The 20,962-nt window shown below is 38.7% G+C and overlaps 1 protein-coding gene across 2 annotated transcripts in view; it reads right to left on the bottom strand.

Annotated features, from left to right (window-relative positions):
- MDN1 (midasin AAA ATPase 1) overlaps positions 1–20,962 on the bottom strand; it is a 173,294-nt gene that overhangs the window by 129,814 nt on the left and 22,518 nt on the right. For both annotated transcript variants that reach the window (XM_089530729.1, XM_089530730.1), the window contains exons 8-29: positions 20,857–20,960; positions 20,370–20,484; positions 18,682–18,869; positions 18,304–18,382; positions 17,812–17,907; positions 15,499–15,611; positions 14,651–14,799; positions 14,498–14,558; positions 12,984–13,195; positions 11,807–11,910; positions 10,946–11,090; positions 8,373–8,469; positions 7,850–7,963; positions 5,403–5,550; positions 5,169–5,279; positions 4,481–4,632; positions 3,694–3,872; positions 3,187–3,395; positions 1,269–1,415; positions 600–741; positions 321–455; positions 68–206 (exon numbers count right to left, since the gene is read on the bottom strand). In XM_089530729.1, the coding sequence (XP_089386855.1) occupies positions 68–206; positions 321–455; positions 600–741; positions 1,269–1,415; positions 3,187–3,395; positions 3,694–3,872; positions 4,481–4,632; positions 5,169–5,279; positions 5,403–5,550; positions 7,850–7,963; positions 8,373–8,469; positions 10,946–11,090; positions 11,807–11,910; positions 12,984–13,195; positions 14,498–14,558; positions 14,651–14,799; positions 15,499–15,611; positions 17,812–17,907; positions 18,304–18,382; positions 18,682–18,869; positions 20,370–20,484; positions 20,857–20,960 (2,939 nt within the window). The remainder of the gene's footprint in view (positions 1–67; positions 207–320; positions 456–599; positions 742–1,268; positions 1,416–3,186; positions 3,396–3,693; positions 3,873–4,480; positions 4,633–5,168; positions 5,280–5,402; positions 5,551–7,849; positions 7,964–8,372; positions 8,470–10,945; positions 11,091–11,806; positions 11,911–12,983; positions 13,196–14,497; positions 14,559–14,650; positions 14,800–15,498; positions 15,612–17,811; positions 17,908–18,303; positions 18,383–18,681; positions 18,870–20,369; positions 20,485–20,856; positions 20,961–20,962) is intronic.

Below are 20,962 nucleotides of genomic sequence, written 5' to 3'. Positions count from 1 at the left end.
AGTATATTTTGCCCTACATGCCAAGGCCCAGTTCGGAAAAAGATAGGGATAACAGAAAGTAATTTACCCTGTGTCTCCAACCAGAAGTACAGGTTCACCAAACTCTAAGGCTCGGCCTGCCAAAACTGCAAGCCTCCTCATCCCTTGAGTCCATACAACCTGGCTAAACTTGTCTTTCATTACAGACATCCATGTAGGTGCTTTAGCTGATCCAAAAGGAATGGGAGCAGACACATAGTCACATAAAGAACACAAAAACCAGCACATTAATTAGTTTTAACCAAGTATTAAAACATTTAAAATATATTTTGCACACTTACCCAATTGCTTCTTGACACTTTCTTCTGAGAAAAGATGCTGGGGATGTAATTTCCTCTTAAAGTGTTTTTCAATAACCATTTGAATAACGTCCACTTCTTCTTGTTTCCTGACTCTTCCTGCCAGAAGCATAAACCCTAAGAATAAAAAAGGCAAAAAAAGAAAATTCCAGGATGCTTACCATGTTATGTTTTATATTAAACATGAGTCAATAATCTTAAATTTGAATACCAGAAGTATGTATCAACAGTATACACTGAAAAAAAGAAGTGAAATCTTACCATCATTTGCTAAATGCTGGAGCCAGTCATAGTCCTTCTCTGCCTGCTCTGCTAATCTGTACCTTTCACCCCAACGAAAGAGATCACGGAGAGTAATGAAGCCATGCTTGCCAGCAAACACTGATGAACCTCTGCGATAAGACTAGATTAATAGGGCATAAAAGTAAGCCTTAATTACCAAAACACTATCTTTTATATTCACAGTTGCTTTTCCACTACCCTAGCTACAACTCCCACTTTGCAGTTGAATTCCCCAAGTATGTCCATTACCACAGCATGGTCCAGTTTTCACCATTTATTCATTCATGTCATTTATATTTCCCTTTGTTCATCAGTAGCAGAGTCAAGGCAACTGCATTCAAGCAGTTGCCATCAATTTCCCATTACTTAACATATCCTGGAAGGTGTCCTGAGGAATTATGACACTCAGAAATTCCAAGATATAAAAAGTGAGGAGATATACTTGTCTAATTGACACAGCTCCTTTATTAGGATAGGGATATATGATGTATACCTTCTTTAAAGGCTGAAATACAGCTTTTACAAATTTTAAGAGTTTTTATTAAGAATCTCCAAGTCAACAATCAACTTTGAATCCAAATCGTAAATCTATTCAATTTATTAACTTTAAAAAAAAATACAGAAGAAGAAAAGGAGTGTTGTCACTACCTGCAGCTCTAACATGACTTTGACAAGTTTGCTACAGTAAGAAGGTGGAAGGTCGCATCCTTTGTGCAAAATGGTTTCTAATTCCGCACTTGGTAGCTCATCAAAATGTAGCTCCACGAATCTGTTCCTGAAGGCTCTTGACAATACCTTAAAGCAGAAATAATTTAGATAAATAATTGGGGGGAAATGGGAGGCAGTCATGTCAGTCTGTTACAGTAAAAATAATAGAGTCTTATGGCAACCAGTCAAGACTAACCAATTTTATTTGGCACAAGACTCTATGCACCGCAGTCCACTTAAATTGCATCTAGGGAAGTGTGCTGTAGTCCACAAAATCCTAAATCAAATAAAACATATCAGTCTTTAAGGGATGACAAGACTCTGTATTATAAATAAAATACTACTGCTAATAATTTTTTGCCTTTTATAATAACAATAATTGCCAGTCTCTTTTGCAGGAGGGGGCTTTCCTGAGTTTTATCAAATTTGGCATTTGGATACATGTTTGTGTGGCTGAACATGAAGACGAATAAAATATATTAAACTGACAGCATTTACTTATTTAAAGGGACATAAACCCTTTTTGTCTACTCTAAAACATCCAGTTCACTTTAAATAAGGGTGGGCAACTGGGTGGAGAGAAGAGGACAATTTCTGGCCCCTGAGGTTAAGAGAAAATGATGTAATGCCAATTCTGAGCACCATTTGCAGCTGGTTTTCAGCATCAGGAGGGGGGGATTCTAGGGTGTGTGAACAAGATAAACTATCTCTTCTGTGGAAGATATAGGGACATTTGGGGACATTTTCAGATAAAAATGACCTAAAAATGGTACATTGGGAATGTACCATGAAATTTCATTCTTGCCAAGGAGAAGGACACATCCAGGAATGGGTTAACTCCTCCTGCTACCCAGGCAAGCAAGGAATGGCATCATCTTCACTGAAACTCCTAGCTCATCCATTCTGTTCGATGCAAAAACCAGAGGAAGAACCAAAGCATACAAGAAATCTCTTGCCACAGAGGGTGGGGCTGGACGTCTCCTTCTCCTTGGCAAGAATAGACCTTCATGATCAGTTTCCAATATCACATTCTCTGCCAGCGGAGAAGGAGTCATCCAGGAATGGGGCCTATCCAAGCCTCCACCTTTTGTTGGGAAGGAAAATATAGCAGGGGTACATGATTTGAAAAAAAGTTAAGTAGGAATCAGTACGTGGAGGATTCTCCCGCCCAAAGAGGCTCTCACTGCCACAAACCTGACAAATTTGTACTGTTGGGTGAAGGTGGAAGGATTTGTCCAGGTAGCCACTCTGCAAATCTCTTCCATGGGTGTGTTGGTCAAAGTGGCAGCAAATCTGGTTGAGTGTGTGGCAGCTCCCTGTGGCTTAAGAAGTCTCAGTGATTCATATGCAGTGAAAGTGTATGCATTCAGCCATCTAGTAATCATAGAGGTTGAGGCCTCCCCCCCCCCCCCAGCAAATTTGGTAGAAAGGAGCCAAACAGAGCTTCAAACCACCTGAATAGCTTATGTGCCTGATGTAAATCTTTAAGGCTCTCCAAGCATCCAATTTGTGCCATTCCTTCTCTAAGACATGAGTAGGAAAAAGCACCAGAACCTGGGATAGATGAAAAGAAAAGAAAGCTGAAAATAAACTCCCCAGAGCAACTAGCAAAAGTCTCAAGATGTTTCCATTCCTTGCCTTGTCTGGGAAGTGCAACAAGTTAATACTAGATGGCTCCTTCTTTTCCCGCTGAGAACAGCCCCCAACATTTTTTTTTCAAATGTGGGGAGGCTGAGACTGCAAAAATGGGGTTCAAAGGCTGCATGCAATCTGTAAGGGGCACAAAGTTTTGTTTTAATTTGGGGTATATACTGTTAGAAAAAAGGGGACTCCATCTGAGTGTATAAAGGTTTCATACCTTTCTGCCTCCATACAGTCCTGGAGGGTTCTGTGTAGCAAACAACATGAATCTTTGATGAGCTTTGACTGTTTCTTGGGTCTCTGTTATGAACAGCTCTCTGTTGTCATCTAACAATCTGTTCAGGGCCTCCAAAACGTCAGTGGGTGCCAGATTCAGTTCATCTAGGATTATCCAGTAGCCCCTCCTCATTGCATCAATGAGAATACCTTTGAAATGTATAACAACAACAACAGCAACATAGTTAATATACCTTAAATATATCCTGCACAGAAGAAGCACTGAATGCCGAAGCACAGTTCTTGTACAATATTGCTTTTGCAGAGAAAGAACAAGCAAAATAACTGATAATACTATCCATCCAAGGTTGTTTATAACTCTTGTGTTAAACCATAGTGCCAAAGAAAAAATGTCATTTGCTTTTGAGGACAATAGGAGAGATGGGAAGAGCCCTGGTTGAAATTAAAAAAACTGAGTGAAAGATAAACGTAATGAACACAACCTTACCTTCCTTAAATATCAGCTTCCCAGATAAATCTGATGTATAACATCCTATATACTCTTGGATGTCAGTATGTTCGTGATTGTTAATTCGAACACAGTGATTCCCACTTGCTGCTGCCAACCAGCGAATTAAACTGGTTTTACCAATGGAAGTAGCTCCCTGAATCAGTACTGGATAAGTCCTTGAAGATTCAGAAGAAAGTAAAGTTAGAGTCAATATTTTAAAACAGCCTAGAACTTATTGGGAGATTCCCTCAATGTTTGTTCAATTTGGTTGTGTTTTTCAAACACATAATCTTTAGGAGCATTATCAAGAAATGAGATTTGGCCTTCATGTTGTGTGGTATGATAAAAGAATTTAGTAAGTCATTGGCTGCTGCCACACTGCAGAATTAATGCAGTTTGACACTGCTTTAACTGTCACGGCTCCATCCTGTGGAATTCTGGGACATGCTGTTTATTGTGGCACCAGACTTCTCTACAGAGAAGGCTAAATTTCTCATAAAAATTTAAAATCCCAGAAATCCATAGCACTGATCCATAGCAGTTCAAGTGGTGCCAAACTGTACTAATTCAGCAGTGTAGATGAAGCCACTGACTAATTAAAAAAAAAAAAACCAAAGCTAGGGACAGAGAACATTCACAATCTCAAACCATGGTCACAAATGTTATTTTTCAACTTCTTTTACTGATGTAGAACTTTGGGAAATGAGGAGAATAATGCAAGTGCTATTTTGGCATACAATTTATGATGCTAGCTTTGAATAGAAAAGGGTGAAGTCCAACATACCCAGCCGATACAACTCTGACGATATCTCTGAGATTAAGTTTAACTGAAGGTGTGAGTACATAGCTTTCATCCACAGTGGGTTCTATATCACCAACAGAAATCCAGTATCCCTCTACTTTAATCATTCTCCCTCCTTTTGGTTCTGGCAAGGGCTAGAAAGATATTTGAGAAATGAATTTTGTTTATGGTATGAACAACTAACTTTCCAGAAAAGCAGTTCTCTTTGCATGATAAGGCAACAGACGCTCATCATCATAATACAGCATTTCCCTCACAGGAGCTCTTCACAATTTATAGTACAGTCCACCACTGCATATCATGATAAATCCTAGTTTCTTGTTTATGTAGCCTCTTTTTGTTGCGCAATTCCCCTACCCCTATCCCAATCCAACCTGGAAACTGGAATTAACACTAATTATTGTTACTTTTAACATCACTTTTAGAAACCAGTTGTTTGAAATTAACTATAATTAATGTTAGCCACAGTTTGCTACAGCAGAAAATATGTCATGCAGTTGTTAACAGACAAATTAAAAAAAACCCACAGAACTCAAACCTAATCCATGTGCGACATAGTTAATGTAACATGAAAGTCCACCCATGCCACTCAACATGATACACATATGACAAACTCAAACTACATCCATCATTCAAGCAAACAAAAGATAAATATGCAGAAAACACCTGCCTGCTTGAGAAGATTTTTCATGTTCCCAGAGAGAATATGCTGACATATCAATTTTTGAACAATTGGGTAAGAAATTCTGTCAAGTTGTGTAAGAAAGCCCAAGCAAAAGCCCTATTGAAAAGGAAACAAAATGTTATTTTTATTTTTTTTTAATCAGTTTCAAAAAGAGTTTTCTTCTCTAAAGGCTTAAGGTTTTGTTTTTTAAGTTCAGGAATGAACAGCTAGGATAGTCACCTCATAAAGTGAGCGCTGTATGTTGTTGCATGGATTGGATGATGCAAATCTTAAAGCTCTGCACAGAGTACGAAGGCTATAATGAGGCCTGTGGCCTATTCCATCCACGAGCTTTGTTTCACACTCCTTTCTCACGGATAAATAGAAACTATACAAGATAAAAGATGATAATTTTTAACACTCATGTTCATCTGGCCTGAATAAGTCAAAGACCTGCAGAAATTGTCCCTTCATGGTAGAAGAGGGTGCAAAAGATTTCACAAGGACCTTAAACTTCCCAGTTTGTTATGCATCTATCACAAATGTGTCTCAACTTATACAAGAGGGATGGCCAATGATCTTAATATGTTGTTGGGCTATAATTTCCTTCAGCCAAAGGCTGCGCTTCAACTGTCAGGGGCAAAGTGAGTTGCAGTCCAACATATGGAGATCACAGCCTACACAGCCAATCATACATCAAAACATCTGGAGGGGACCAAGTTGGGAAAGGCGGCAGTAAAAAATAAGATCTGTTCAACTCTAAATACTACTATGACTTATGGAATATGAAATGCTCTCCTGCTTAAATGCTGAATTCAGACAAGAGTCTAATGTTTATTTTGCACCAGGTAAAGAAAGTCAGAATGGCACAAACATGTTCTTCAGGGATAATTAGTTTGCTGGTAGAAGGGCTAATTAACTAGTTCTCAAGAAGGACGATTTCTAAAGTTAGACATTCTAATGAATGTCTGCATCTTCCTTAAGCTCAGTTAGGGATGAAACCAATTGCAGTCCAGGCAATGGCTTCAGAGCACAGCATTTTGATGCGGCATGCTCTGAAGTTGCCCAGAAGCTGGTTTCCAGCTGCCCACAAGTGGGCTGGCTTCCAGGATTCTTGGGGGTGTGGCAGTTACAAGCCACAAGTTCCCAACATGCTGGGAAGGTGCTGCAGGAGAACTGCTAAAGGCAGCTTTTCTGCAGCTGAAAAAGGAGTGGCTGAAAACCGCTCCTTTTTCGGCCGGCACTGCAGCAGCTTGGAGCTGCGACATGCAGCTGCCATGGCCCCAATCCAGCTTTGTCAGGGGTGGCTTCAAGCTGCCCCTTCAGGGCGGCCTGTTTTGCCCCACAGATACTTTGGATCTTGATATACACACTCAGCTAGGCTGTGGATTTAAATTGAGGATATGAAGTTGCTGTTGCTATTGGTGTGTGCCTTCAAGTCATTTCTGACTTATGGCAACTCTAAGACCGAATGGGGTTTTCTTGGCTAGATTTGTCCAGAGGAGGTTACTTTCAGTTAACATTCTTAAATGACTAACACTTGGGAAGGCAGGAGGAAGCCCAGCTATCAAACACTGCAGTGAGACAAGTTAAGATAATGTACTGACAAATGGAACTTACCCTAATTTTGAAAAAAAGGAAATAAGGAGGTCTACATATGTGAACGCTAACATAACAACAACAACAACAACAACTATTATTATTATTATTATTATTATTATTATTTATATCCCGTCCCTCTACGAAACGCAATTGGAGCAGCTTACAGCATTAAAATGTACATTCCCAAATCATCATTCCCACCCCCCTTTAAATACAGTTAAACAGATTAGAATTAAAATTCACAAATAACGGTATGGAGTGGCTATAGCAGTGATGGTGAACCCTTTGCAGACCGAGTGCCCAAACTGCAACCCAAACCCCACTTATTTATTGCAAAGTGCCACATCCCTCTGGCTTTTTAGTAATGAACTCTGGCAAACTCTGTGCTGGAGCGACAGCATGTGTGCCCACAGAGCAGGCTCTGAGTGCCACCTCTAGCATGCATGCCATAGGTTCGCCACCACTGGGCTATAGCGAGGTGAGGTCAGGTCAGAAGCTGGATTTCCTTATTTTGGTGGCTGGGAATTTATTCAGGATAGGCCTGCCAGAAAAGATCCACGTTAACAGCTTTCTTAAAGCCGTTTAGGATGGTAACATGACGGATCTCATCTGGCAGGCCATTCCATAATCTAGGAGCAATAGAATTTTAATTATCTGTTCAGTGTTTCAATTTACAATTAACTCAAGAGAATTCTAGTTCATATGGCAACAGTAGGTAATATGTGGCTTTCCAGATATTGTAAGATTGCAGCTCTCAGCAGCCCTAAAAAAAATCTAGTCAATGATGAGGGATTATGGGAGCTTTAATCCAACATGTGGAGGATCACACATTTCTTAGCCCTGTCATACAGAAAGACAGGACCAACTGCTTTCAAAGGAAATGGTTTTGATTAGTACCACATCACAAGTAAAACAGGACAAACTGAAACCATTTTATAGACAAAAACCATTAACCATATAACACAGTCTGACTGATAAAGAGCATTATGAAAGCAAATCGAATTTGCCTTCTACAGTAAAATATGATTGAGTTAAGCATCTTTATACATTGCTGATTTGTTTATTAAAATATTTGTTTGCCTTACCTTATGATCCCATTGATTATGTTTTTGCTCACATTCAGCCCCTTCAGGTAATCTGTGATAAGTATCTGCAAGTCTCCTTCATTTTGTAGTTCTTCTATGTAAAGTTCAGTAAACCTACAGAATAATATTACACTGTAAATAACTCATCTGCTTCCTGATACTGAAGTCCAATGTTTCTTTATGCCAGCTAAATTCAGCTCCAATATAGGACACAAACACTTTTCAAAATCTACACTTTGTAGTGGCAATGAATCTGTTCTCTTTATTGGGCAAGAGAAAGGTAAATAAATATCCACTTAACTACAAAAGCAGAGAGAAGGCAGTAAGTCACAGGTGCTCTGTCTACAACTGCTCCGAAGCCAAAAATGGCTTACAGTATCTCCCCTAAATGAGTGATACTGTTTTGTTTACTAAATTCTGATCAAGACACTAGTTGGAAACAACATTATACCAATGCTACAAATTGTGCTACAATGCTACAATAGGAATACAAATTATGCTCAGTTTTGATGAAACTGCCTACCTGTTCCGTATTCCAGGAGGAAGATTTCTTTTTCCAACATCAGTAGCTGGATTCATACAGGCAAACAAACGAAAATTGGGATGCCGTACCAATGGCTCTGGAAAGAAAACACATAGCCAAGCAGTTTTAGTTCTATTAACTTCAGTAAAAACATAAGCCAGTCTAAGAAAGTTAAGTATATAAGGACAGTATAACTTCGGTAAGAGCCAGTTATTTTCCTATTGTCTGTCTCCTGAGTGCCATATAATCCTGTAATTCACCTCAGCGAGCAGTATCATGGCTTAAAACCAACAGCGTGTTTCAATCTGAATCACTGGGATTCATCTACAGGTTGAGGGTCTCTTCCAACTCTATAATTTATCATTTAATGATTGGTTCTACAGGTATATCCTAGCGGGCACCAGCGACTACATTCAGGCTCATATCTTCATCTCTTCATTTTCGTAATAACTTAGAATAGTATATACATGCGACGGCAACATTTTTTCATAAAATAACTTTTTATGTATGCATTAGCTAAAATGGAATCCTTCAGTTATGTCATACACAGCAAAATGTCCATGCAAAAATGGCAATTGCTTAAGTGTATTGATTTATGCATGCTACATTTCCAGAGAAGTCAAATCAAATATCCTCCAGATCACAATCTTCTATTATCAGGTCCCATTCATAATTTATACATAATAGCAGCTGATGATCTAAAGATTGGTGCTGAGCAAAGTGTAAATGTTGCAAACTCCCAAGATGCTAGTTTTAGGGTTGAATCTGCTGGCACCATTTTTTACGGTGAATTCTAAATACTTGCTGGACATTCACACCAATGCAGAAAGAAATCTCATGTAACGAAGGTGGTGTCTGTATAGGCCAAAATACTCCAGGAGTAGCCCAGAGTATTCTGGCCTCAAAGTTGCCTCAATGTCCACCCATTACCTGGTACTCCGGAATGATGTATCAAGCAGCTGTTCACATATGCATCTGCTGTGCTTCCCATTGCCATGGACTGCTCCCTCTAAGGTCAGAATGAAGCACCCAGCATCAATCACATGGCTGGGTATTTCATTCTGACATCAAAGAGAGTGATGTGCACTGGCAGCAGGTACCACACTGAAATACATTGTAAACAGCTGCCCAGCATCAGTCTGGAGGTCTCTGAATCTTCTGGGAAGATCTGGAGCAAAAACTGAGTTGGCTTAATGGGTTATACCAGGAGTTCGTGCTGAACTGGCCAGATATTGTCCGGACAGGGCACAACAAGACCAGGGACTGGGTCCCGTGTCATGAGGAATAATAACTGGGAGGATGTGGGAAGGACATGGTATTTGGTCCATGCAAACATGGACTAAGAATTTTTAGGAGGAAAAAAGCATGAATGTGGCTAGATGGGGCAGAAACATACCAGTATTTACAGATTTTAAAACACAAGCCTCAAGTAAAAAAGCTGCAGAAGTGAATCAAAAACAGAGATTTTTTTTTGTTTTTTTGCTGAATTTCACAATTCAATGGGCTTTCAATAGTTAAGTCAATATCTATATACAAAGAATTATCACCCAAGGAGTTACAGTTTTGAAAGTACTTTAACATTAGGTGAAAACTACAGTGCTGATGAGACTAAGAACATCCATTTCTCACTGACTAACAGGATTGTGACATCAGGTTTCAGCTTACCCAGCTATTGGTGAAAAAAGGCTGCATTTTATTTTCACTCTGGTTTTGATTTCTTCCTGCTCTTTTTGGATAATTCCTCTGTCAACCCTCAGGCTCTAAGTTTTTGTCAAGTGGCAAGCTGAAGTCTTTTACCGGAAAAGGGATGGGACTTCTGTTTCTTCAACCACTGTTACTGACCTGGATTTTAATTATGTCTCTCTCCTGATCAATTTGCCACCACTTTTTGTAGGCTATACAAAAATCCTGCCTCGAAATAGCAGGTTTTTGGAACATGAAGACACCCAAATCCATTTTTTGGATGTAAGAAAGCATTGTAGAGCTCTGTTTCTCCACTCCCACTTCCAAAGACCATCTACAGTGGGTCTCCCTATAACCAAGCCCGTATATCTCATCAATATTAAGAATCTTACACGGCATCCTGAAATTCCAAGAATCTTAAGACACAAGTTTCACCATATTAAATTATACTTTTAAAAAATACACTCATCCCTCCATATTTGCGGATTTGATATTTGCGGATTTGATTATTCATGGATTTGAGTAATGTGTTCTCTATAGCAATATCTAGGTCTTCTAGTGCAACTCTATAGTCAACTTTAACTAAAAGTTGCACTGAAAGACCTAGAGAGAATACTCTACTAGGCATTTGTAGCTCCTCCAGTGCAGTTCTGTGATCAATGTCTGTTGGACGTTGACCACAGAGTTGCACCGGAGGACCCTAGATTCCTAGAGAGGTGTCCTCTCAGGTAAAAACATGGTAGTTTTGTTATTTGCGGTATTTCCATATTCATGGGGGTCTTGTGCCCCTAACCCTAGCGAATACGGAGGGACAAGTGTAGTCTCTTGTGTAAACAGTCTATTACCAAACAGAAAAAAGCAATCTATTACTAAAACAATAGACCAAATACCTGTGTCTCCCCTGTCTAACAATACTAGTGAACCAGACAATCCTTCAAGTAAACCACTTAGACATTCTAAAGTTTCTGCTGCCGCCAAGTTAATCTCATCTAGCAGAATCCACTCTCCTTTCTTCACTGCTTGTGCCAAGGTGCCCTAAATACAAAAGTAGGACAGAAGGTTAGCACATGAGAATCGCATGCTTCCCAGAAAATAGATCAGGGTTTTTGGCTGGTTAAACTGAACAACAGGGGAGATACAGCATAGTAGAGTGAGCACTCAATATTGAGCGCGCAAACATTAAGATGGAAAATCCTGGCATATAGGAGCTAATTTCCCTTTCTGATGTTGATCCCATGTGAAAGTCTATGCAGGACTGGACAACTGGAGAAGGCAGATTAACCCATCAAAATACCTTACAGGGCCTTATGCTTCACCACACACCCCTGAAGAAAAATATGAAAAACATTATTATGCCCCTTGACACTCTTTTAGGGGGTATGGGAAGATGATGATGATGATGGCCTTCTTTAGCCACTTTACACCATGGAGAGGCACTTTTAACAACAGGACATGAGCAGAAGTGGCTTTCTGTCCACTTCCTCTTTTCCCCCCAAAACATGGGAAAATGCCTTGTACATGCTCTGGTGGGAATTTTGGAGCATAAAACAAAATTCTTTTCTCTCCCCCCCTTTTCCCCCCTCCTGGGGCAAACCTAGGGACCACAAAGGCCTGCAGGCCACATTTTGCTGACCCCTGATTATGTGCAATTCCATAAGGTGACATCATTATCGCTAATAAAATATTTTGTAGCCATGATTGAACAACACTAACATGTACTAATAAATGAATCAAGGGTACAAAATGACTACCTCTACAAAGGCAAAGACCAAAGCGTTTTCTGTCATCTTCATCTGCTGTTGGGCATGATTCAGCCGGATACCAAGTTCTTCCCACTTTTCCTTCAACAGGAAGCCTATAAAACAAAGCCAAGTAATATGATATAGCATAGTTTTTGTCTATAAAAATGAATTTCAAATGGAAGCCACTATAAAAATTATTCAAATTTTACAATTTCAGAAACTGGGTGTAATTACAGCATAGTTTAAATTATGCTAGAAATCCATTTAGTTGAACAAGTGACTTTCATACTAGTGCTTTTACCATATCAAATCCTACAACAGAACAAGACCATTAAAAACATGACATATCTGACAATATCTGAAGCCTTGGTAATTCAGAATTGTCAAAATATTCTGTTTCAGCAAAGACCTTTTCACCAGGGAAAAGGTATACATACATAGCTCCATTATTTTGTATGCATTTCTTAATCAGCTGTAAGATTTTCTTATTCATATGTAAAGGGCTGGCCAAACGATTTTAGCTTTTTAAAAGGTGTCATGGACATCACTTTCAAAGGCTAGCTTTTCTTCATTTTTTCTTCTTCATCACTTTATTCTTCTAACTGGAATGTCTCTTCCTTTCTCCCCCACCACCTCTGTTCTTTAAAACCCAACAGAATTTACAACTGAGATTAAATCTGAGTCGCTTATAATATCATCTCCCATAAGTTGTTCACTCAAAATTGGGTTTTGTAAATGTATGATTAGTTTTCTGTTTTTATCCGACTGTTCCTCAGATTATTCAGAGAGGCTTACATGGCAGTTCATAGTGTCTCCCATTAAGTCACTGACCCAACCTCCATCCACTTAACTTTAATAATACTCGTTTAGCAGTATTGCAACACCATTCACTTAACCATTTAAGATGCACAGAAGCAGGTATTTTCCCCTTTATTGCCCATCTCTTCCTTTTTTGAATTCTAAAGGAAATCACATCTAATAAATTGCTTACCAATTTATGCACAATGATCAACCCAACTTCAGACACACTCAAGTTCTACTGATTTCAATGGAAAGTATGGCATCTACTTGCATCCCCTTAGGAATGGGAGTATGAAAGGTTTAACATTCACATTTTATCCAGTTTGGCTAAAAAAGGGATGGAATTTTAAAAAACTGAGCATTGTGTAGTTAACAGAGGTCTTACCAGAGGCATTTTCTTTAGTTTCTTTGTTCACAGCAGATTTGTGAACATGTTGCATCAGTTTGAGAAGATCATGCCAGCGCTTCTGCCTATAGCATGTCTGGATGTGGCCTAAGAAAGTCTGGTTTTGCTTTCTGGAAAATGTTTGTGCAAATAGCTCCTCAAAAAATTCTCGTAAAGGCAACCAAATCAGTTTATTATCCACTGGCTTATAGCTATAAAGGATGAAAAGAAAAGCAAGAACTAATTACAACTACTTATGGATGCTTGTTGCAAAATAGCCCTCTAGATGTGGTAAAGCACATAGAGCTCATAGGCACAGGAAGGGAGATGGCTCATGCTTTGTGAACTTTTTCTCCTCAAATTGTCCCATTCTCTACTTTGCCATTTGCCCAGGTACACACAAAACAGCATGAAGGTTTCCACACTCCAGATGTACATTGTCTCCCAAACAGGTTTTTTTGTTTTCAACCCCTCCATTCATGCCAGCACATTCCCCTTCTTTGTTGCCCCTTCTTGGTATCTTTTCTTAATCTGTATACCACTTAACTGACCGGTCCTTTGTCAACAGTTTTGAAAAACAACAACATAGCACCCCCCTCTCTCATCCTAGCTAGAGTAACAAGCCCTCAAAACTTTTAGGAAGTCACACATAGTTTCTTAAAAGGTGTGTGGGGTGATTCCAAATCAAAAGTCAGCTTACTACTCCCTACCCCCCTCTTGGATCTCTGCTGGAGAAAAACTGATGCACAACTCCAGAAAACAGATCCCTGGAATGAATGACTTATTACATCACAGCGAATGAATTAGAAGCCATTAAGATATAAATCACCATGCAGAAACATTCTTTCATACAGATCAGACACACATTTTTAAGAAGCCATGCAGAATGAAGATGTCACGCTGAACACTGTAAGTTATTCAGCTGGAGAATAACTATACAAAATGGCTGTTTTGGTAATGTTTTGGAATGCACAAATGTGATTTTTAAAAAAAGTTACAAGATACATTAAAATTGCAGCTATGCATTAATGCAACAGCAGAATCCTTTTTATGCTTTGCTTTGAATTGAGCTGATCTGCTGTCAAAAGGACAGCACAAGCACTACACATCAATCCTAAAAGATAGAGAGGCATCGTCTACTGAAATGGCTGAAAGCATCTATCAGGGATGCATGTGTATATCAGGAAAGTCCTCCAGAACAAGATGGGACAAAGGGCAACACGAGTAAGCCAACTTGCTCACACAAAACTTTCCCCTTTTTTGTCTATCTGCAGCCTTTGACATCCATGCCCAAGGTTGCTGCAGCAGACACCATAAAAAGACTTAGGACAGTGCTGAGGAGGGAGGGAAAAATCAATCCTTTCCCTGTTCGGCTCACAGAAAGCATTCTCAGGTAAAAGCACTATTTGGATACCACCTGTTGTATCGAACAAGAGTTGTGAACTTATGACTGTGATAAAATGACAAATTGCTGGAACTGTCAAAAGCAATTTACAGAACTGTTAGCCACTCACCCTCCTAAAAGATCTGCAATATCACTCTGCTGGTTCATGTTGATTACCCTCAAACGGTGTCCTTGCAAAACAGACACAAAAAGCACTCAGTCAGTTCATGAATTACTTCCTGCATCTTGGCAAAAGATTCCAAGATTATATACTACACTTTACCTGTAATATGGGCCAGGTATTGAACAGTAGATGTTTTACCGGTCCCTGTTTCACCCACCAATAATACAGGTTCTCCTTTGTCAATGCACACAGCAAGCTGCTCAATTAATACTGAAGATGGACGTGTTGGTGCAAAGGTCAACTTTTTCCTGCCAATATATTAATTATTTATTAAAATGTTTTATCATGAGTTCTCAGGGTGGCAAACAGATAAAACAAATATAAACAATTCCAAATAAAATTAGTCAATAATTTAAAAAAGATAGAAATGTATTAAACAACTAAAAAAAATTAAAACAGTTCCGAAAGGATAAAAGAGTTTTAAAACTCCATATACATGCTTAAAGATAAATTAGGGTGCAATTTACTACATTCTTAATCTATTAAAATATGTGTCTATGAAAGAGTGCTATGCACGTTTCATCCACTGGTTCCCCAAATAGACAGATAGTCAGAAAGAGAGAAAGAGAGAGAGATCAGGTTTCAAGAAAACCAGATTATAGTTTTTTTTTAAATGTGGCCATGGCATTTTGTAATTATAAGGCATTGTAATCACCACCACACATATGTAGAAAAATGGGGTCAGTTTACATATTACATTAACTATATGACTTTTTTTTTTAATTCAGAAGTCCTGAGGCTCAACTCAGCCCTCTTAAGGAAAATTCAAGAGGAAATAGGCTAAAAAAGGAAGGTTAAGTGTCATCTCTTTGTATGTGATGGCCCAAATTCAAACTACTGGAGCAGCAACCACTTGCCTTAAAGAAAAACAAGAGAGCTGCCTGCCTCATAATAAATTTAACATGCAGTCTGACCCATAATTTAAAAGATTGTAAAATGATCAATACCTCTGTACAAGTAAAGCATGTGTCTGCTTCCGCAAGAGCTGGACTCTTCCCACACAGACCTCTTGCTCTCTAATTACAATTTCTGGTTTATAAAGCTGACAGTAGTATTCAGCCTACAAAAATAAATAAATAAACACACATAATGTCTGAGATTATACATGCACGTGTAGCTCTGCACACATAGTCCCACATCTTCTCAACACTTAGCAGCTGTCAAGCCTGGGAAGGCCCCGACTGCTGTTGCTTACCACTGGGGGAGGTGATTCAGACCACAAAAAAGCTGCTTGTCTCAGCTCTGGAAGGGGAAGAAATGAAGGTATACACTCAAACGAAGTGCACTTTCTTCCTCCAGGAGCTCAAAGCAGTCAGATTGTCTTCCTTCCTTTTCCTTCTGGTAAGAAGGTGGAGCAGTTGCCTCTTTCAGACCTTGGCAACTGGTAGGCAAGGGAGGCTTTTGTACAGAGCATACAGGCAAGCCTTCTGCACACTGTACTAAAAAGTAAGCTGCACTTACATGCAGGTTAAGTCACTAATGGGATGCCAGCCACTGAACTCTGCATACTAAATAAAAGTAAGACTTATTTGGTTCTTGGGTGAACGAGATCCTTCACTTTTATTTTGTAGTGCTGTATTTAGCTTTTATTTTAGTACAGTGTTTTTATTCTAATTAAATATTTATTGACATTTTAAGAGATAATGCATGCATACATATATATATATATATCTAAAAAACATACAATACATACAAGATATAACTATACACACTTCGACTTGAATCTCAAGCCCTTCCACTCACCCACCGCTCCTTTTTTAAACTTTGCTTATTTTATCCCAACTAGACATTTTACCTTCCCTTTCCCCCTTTAAAAAAACTATTGATATTATCTTCACAAATTATTCATTAATATCTCTAGTAATGTTTACTTATTTACACTTAACAAATTCTCATCTTGCCTTCATTAATTGATATTACTTTCTACATATAAATTGAAAAGTACATGCCTCACCCACTAGTTCTTTAATCCATAAATAGTTACATCTCCTCTACCTTTTTCATACATTCTATATAAGGTTAACCAAGTGGGTTGTATGCTGATTTATATCCCTCATGTTGTCAGATCTTCAAATCTTCCTTTATTCTTCCTCTTAGTTGATCTTTCTTTAATAAGGGGCTCGACAGACGGGCGGCTCAACACTGCCCCTTTGAGCCCCGGATGGAGGCCACAGTAACCAGAAGCCGCAGCCTCTGGCAGGACCAAAAAGAACCTGCTTCCTGGCGGGTTCTTTTTGCTTCCCAGAAGTAGCGCCACAGGCGGAGTGCATCATCATGCTGACGGGGGCACGCCATAATGGTGCATGGGCAACGGAACAAGGGCTTGGAGTGTGTGAATGCTCAGCCATTCTGCAGCCCTAGTATGTGGTCAGGCTAACACAAAGTGCCAGTCTGTACTGCCGCTAAGTCCCTATAGGTAAGGTAAAGGTATTTCACATTGACAAGGTTATAAAATCATGTCCAACCATAGGGAGTGATGCTCATCTCCCTTACTAAGCCAAAGAGCCAGCATTGTCAGAGACTACTCTGCGATCACGTGGCCAGCATGTTTGCACAGAACACTGTTTACCTTCCCAATGAAGTGGTGCCTATTTATCTACTTGCATTTGCATGCTTTCGAACTGCTAGGTTGGCAGAAGCTGGGACTAGTGATGGGAGCTCACCCCATCATGCGGCACCTGAGCCTCAAACTGCCTACCTGCCGATCTTGCAATCAACAGTCAGCGTCTTAACCACTTGAGCCACCACATCCCTGTAAGTCCCTATAAGTTATCCAATTTCCTTGCCACAATTCACAAATTCAAAAGGTCACTTGTGGAGAGAGCCAACCTGGAATTTGGGGTTAAGTCTACCTTTATATTTGACACATATTTTTAAAAGGGACCTTCTTACTATATGTTTTTTTTAAAATCAACATTAATTTTAGCTTTACTATACCATAAAGTACAGTATTAAAAATTTACTGCCCCAGAGTCAAAAACCTAGCCCAATAGTGTGTGTCTGTCTGGCTGTCTCATTCTCTCTCTGTGTGTTTATTATGTTAGCAACAAATCTCCATGTCATACCAAGGCTACACTTCTCAACTTATATCAGTTTCAAGACCCACAGGATTTTTATTCAATAAATACAACCCAAAATCTTCCTTAGGAGAACAGAAGCTAAGCTGCCTTAGCTGCACAAGTCTTCCATCCCAGACACTGACTGAGTCACATTTTTCCATGAAACAGCTGCAAGGAAAGGAAACAGGTGAAGAAAAATACCTTATGTCTGGAAATGTTCAACTTGCTTCCAATGACTTCTGCCATCTTCACTCTACTCTCCTGTTTGGACAGCATAGCTGTGAAACAGTCTAACGCCTGTCAATGGAAAGAAGGAAGAAAAATAAATTATCCTATCTCTATGTAGTATCTGAATCTATAGTAGCCATAATATACAGCCGATCCTCCTGCTATTTATCACTGCTGTGGCCTCATGGAAAAAACACAAAGTATATTATCAGCCAATACATATTCATCACACACACAACAGCTCTGGAGATGAAACCATATAAAAATAGTATCTCTAGCAATCTCCTCCTCTTCCAGGTGTGATTTACAATCACAAATGTTACTACATTGCAGCTACTCATAACTAACCATAAGTAAGAAATATTTAAAGTTCTGGACCAGTCTTCTACTACCTAGATCCACTTTGGCTTCATACTTTAAGGAAATTAATCTAAAAATCAAGAATGAGTTAACAAATAGTCATACCTCATGAAAAATATTCAGCGCAGTAGAGGGAGCGCTGTCAAAATTGAAGGAAATCCTACTGCACCAATTCAGCAAATCCCTAAAACGAGAGAAATATTAAATCCCCAGTCAAATGGTACTTTTGTCTATTTAACTCTGCCCCCCATTTGTATACCACTGCAACTCCGTTCTTCCTTTATTAATTGTCTACTTATTCTTGGTTTTTTTTCCTGAAAAGCACCAACTCACCACATTTTTATTCCATTAATGCTTTCCCACAAGGACTTTTCAATCAAGACAAGGGCAAATGTCTTCTAAAACCCTAAAAAGTTATTTTCTAAAGTTAATTTGCCACTCTCAACATAAATGATAAACCATCTTAACTGCATATTAAAATACCTCAGGGATAGTTCTCTGCCCTCTAAGCTTGGCTTTTTGTATTTGGTAAATTGTGGTATGCCTTCCATTATGGCATCATTTCTTGCAACGTGGCTTTCCAACAAATGTTTATCACTAGTAAGTTCAATGTATATGTCTAATAAACAGTCCAATACTGCAGCAAGTTTAGGATAATTCCTCTGTAGAATCTGAAAAGGGAAAGAACATAAGCTGAAGTAATTATTTTCCAATGCTTTAATGGTCATGCAATTCATTAGATTTTCATGGAATGAAAAATGTTGCCTTAAGTGTAGAAAATACAATCCTGAGAGTTCATTAGACATTAATTATACAGCGAAGATCAGACAATCTTACATGCAATTGCACAGAGAAGGAAACAGGACTATCATGTCATTTTTCTCACTGCTGGATGTGTGCAATTGAGTGTCACAACCGACTGGTGCATGTGAACATACAAACATACACACAATCCTACTTGCAGAAACACACATTTCATTCCTAAATGTTATGCATGGTTTAAATTATGTGGGTTCAGGCTACATGAACTTTATTCAGACATGGATATGAGTTTTTGGAATGGGAACAAATCTGTTCCTTGTAGAAACTTTAATTAAAACAAAAACAACAACAACAAACTACTCAAACTGGTTAAGTTGAATCCAAAGACAAACGGTAAGGGGGGGGGGAGAGAAACAGCAGGAAAAAAATTCTCATGGTGAATTTGCTTAATATCTGTGGTACAAGAACTAGCAGAGGATTTGGTCTGTTGAGATGCAACCTCCACTACAAATCAAAGTACACCTCTGGATTACAATTCTCATTTTTCTCAAGAGGATTGTGAACCAAGTGAGAAATGACTCAACCTGCAGACGATGCCTTCTCCTTGTGGAAAGGCACTTTTGGATCCAACCTACTATGTATTCTCAAAATGAGGTTTGCTTCAGAAATTATCAAAATACAAGCTGTATCAAGCACCCTGTGTGCAGTATGAAGTGGCAGACATGGGGGAAATCTGTCATTTTATACACTTAAAGTGCCCTTAAAGTGACTACAACTTAAGAAATTCATTTATTTTGATGTAAGCATTATCCAGTGTCTGATTTTTCTCTGAAAACTTCTCTGAGGCAAATTCAATGGCCTAAGCAGCAAGATTCTCTTAGAAACCAAGTAACAATTTGCTTCTTTCTAAGCAGGAATCAATTATTTTAAAGAAAGGTGGAGTTGCCCACACAGTTCCACTAAGTGTTAGTTTCTTCAGATTCACAACCATGATTCCCATATTATTTTTAAACATTAGAAATGCCCAAATCTAAGTAGTAAACACATTTTTGATTCAGTATTGTCCAAACGGCCTCCCTTAAAAGCATGTAACTTTGAGCTGAAAATATTTCAAAATTTGAAACCATGAGACACTAGTACTGAGATCTTTTTAATCTCTACAGAGATGCAAGCCCATTGCTTTAACAGGGCTTCATTCTCAGTCAGGTACATATACAACAACTGCTGCCCAACACTGAACCTGAGGGTCTTTCAGAATTATTTAAACATTTCTTGTCATTACATTTTATCCTCTTTAGCTACAACATCAGGAGTAGAAAAAAAAATTAAATGAAACTGAGTGGAATATTGACAGAAAAACCTCTGAAAGAAAAACTTCATGAAATATTGCTTCTCCTCTCCCCATTTACCTCTTTGAGTTCAACTTTAGGCATGTTATCCAGTTGAATTTTTGTCCAATATTTATCCAGAAGAGCTGCATGACTATTTTGCTGTATGTACCAACCACCGCCGTAACTGAAGACTCTAAATTAATCCAATTAGAATTTAATGTCTACATTATCAAAACACCAGAAACATACATTTTAAACTACACAGAATAAGCCTAATTGCTTTATACTTGCCATGAGTTCTACAGCATTCCCACACTGCAGTGTTACAGCTGAAGGAATCACAGCTCCAGACATAACCAATACATGCAGCTTTAATTCCTCATCCACTTTAATTCCTCATCATCCCCATTTGTGCAAAAAAATGCTAGATCTAGTTTGATTCACGTAAATAGACTATTTGTGTGCATACTTAATGATGCACATGATTTTAATACTTCTATACAGCTATCTTCATCAACTCCTTATACAGTCTTCACAAAAGCATCCAAGTTTTATATTTTCCTACCTTTTTGTTGCAAAAAGATGGAATCCAGGAGCCATTTGTACACAATCACTTTGTCCAGGAATCAATAATTCACCATTTTCCAAAAGAGGAATTAACACAGATATCT

Source organism: Sceloporus occidentalis, unplaced genomic scaffold, assembly GCF_023333645.1.
Source record: "Sceloporus occidentalis isolate IW3139 unplaced genomic scaffold, rSceOcc1.0.p SCAF_6, whole genome shotgun sequence".
NCBI classification, from domain to species: Eukaryota; Metazoa; Chordata; class Lepidosauria; order Squamata; family Phrynosomatidae; genus Sceloporus; species Sceloporus occidentalis.
Note: the sequence above shows the minus strand (reverse complement) of the source record. Positions and strands in the feature narration are given on the sequence as shown.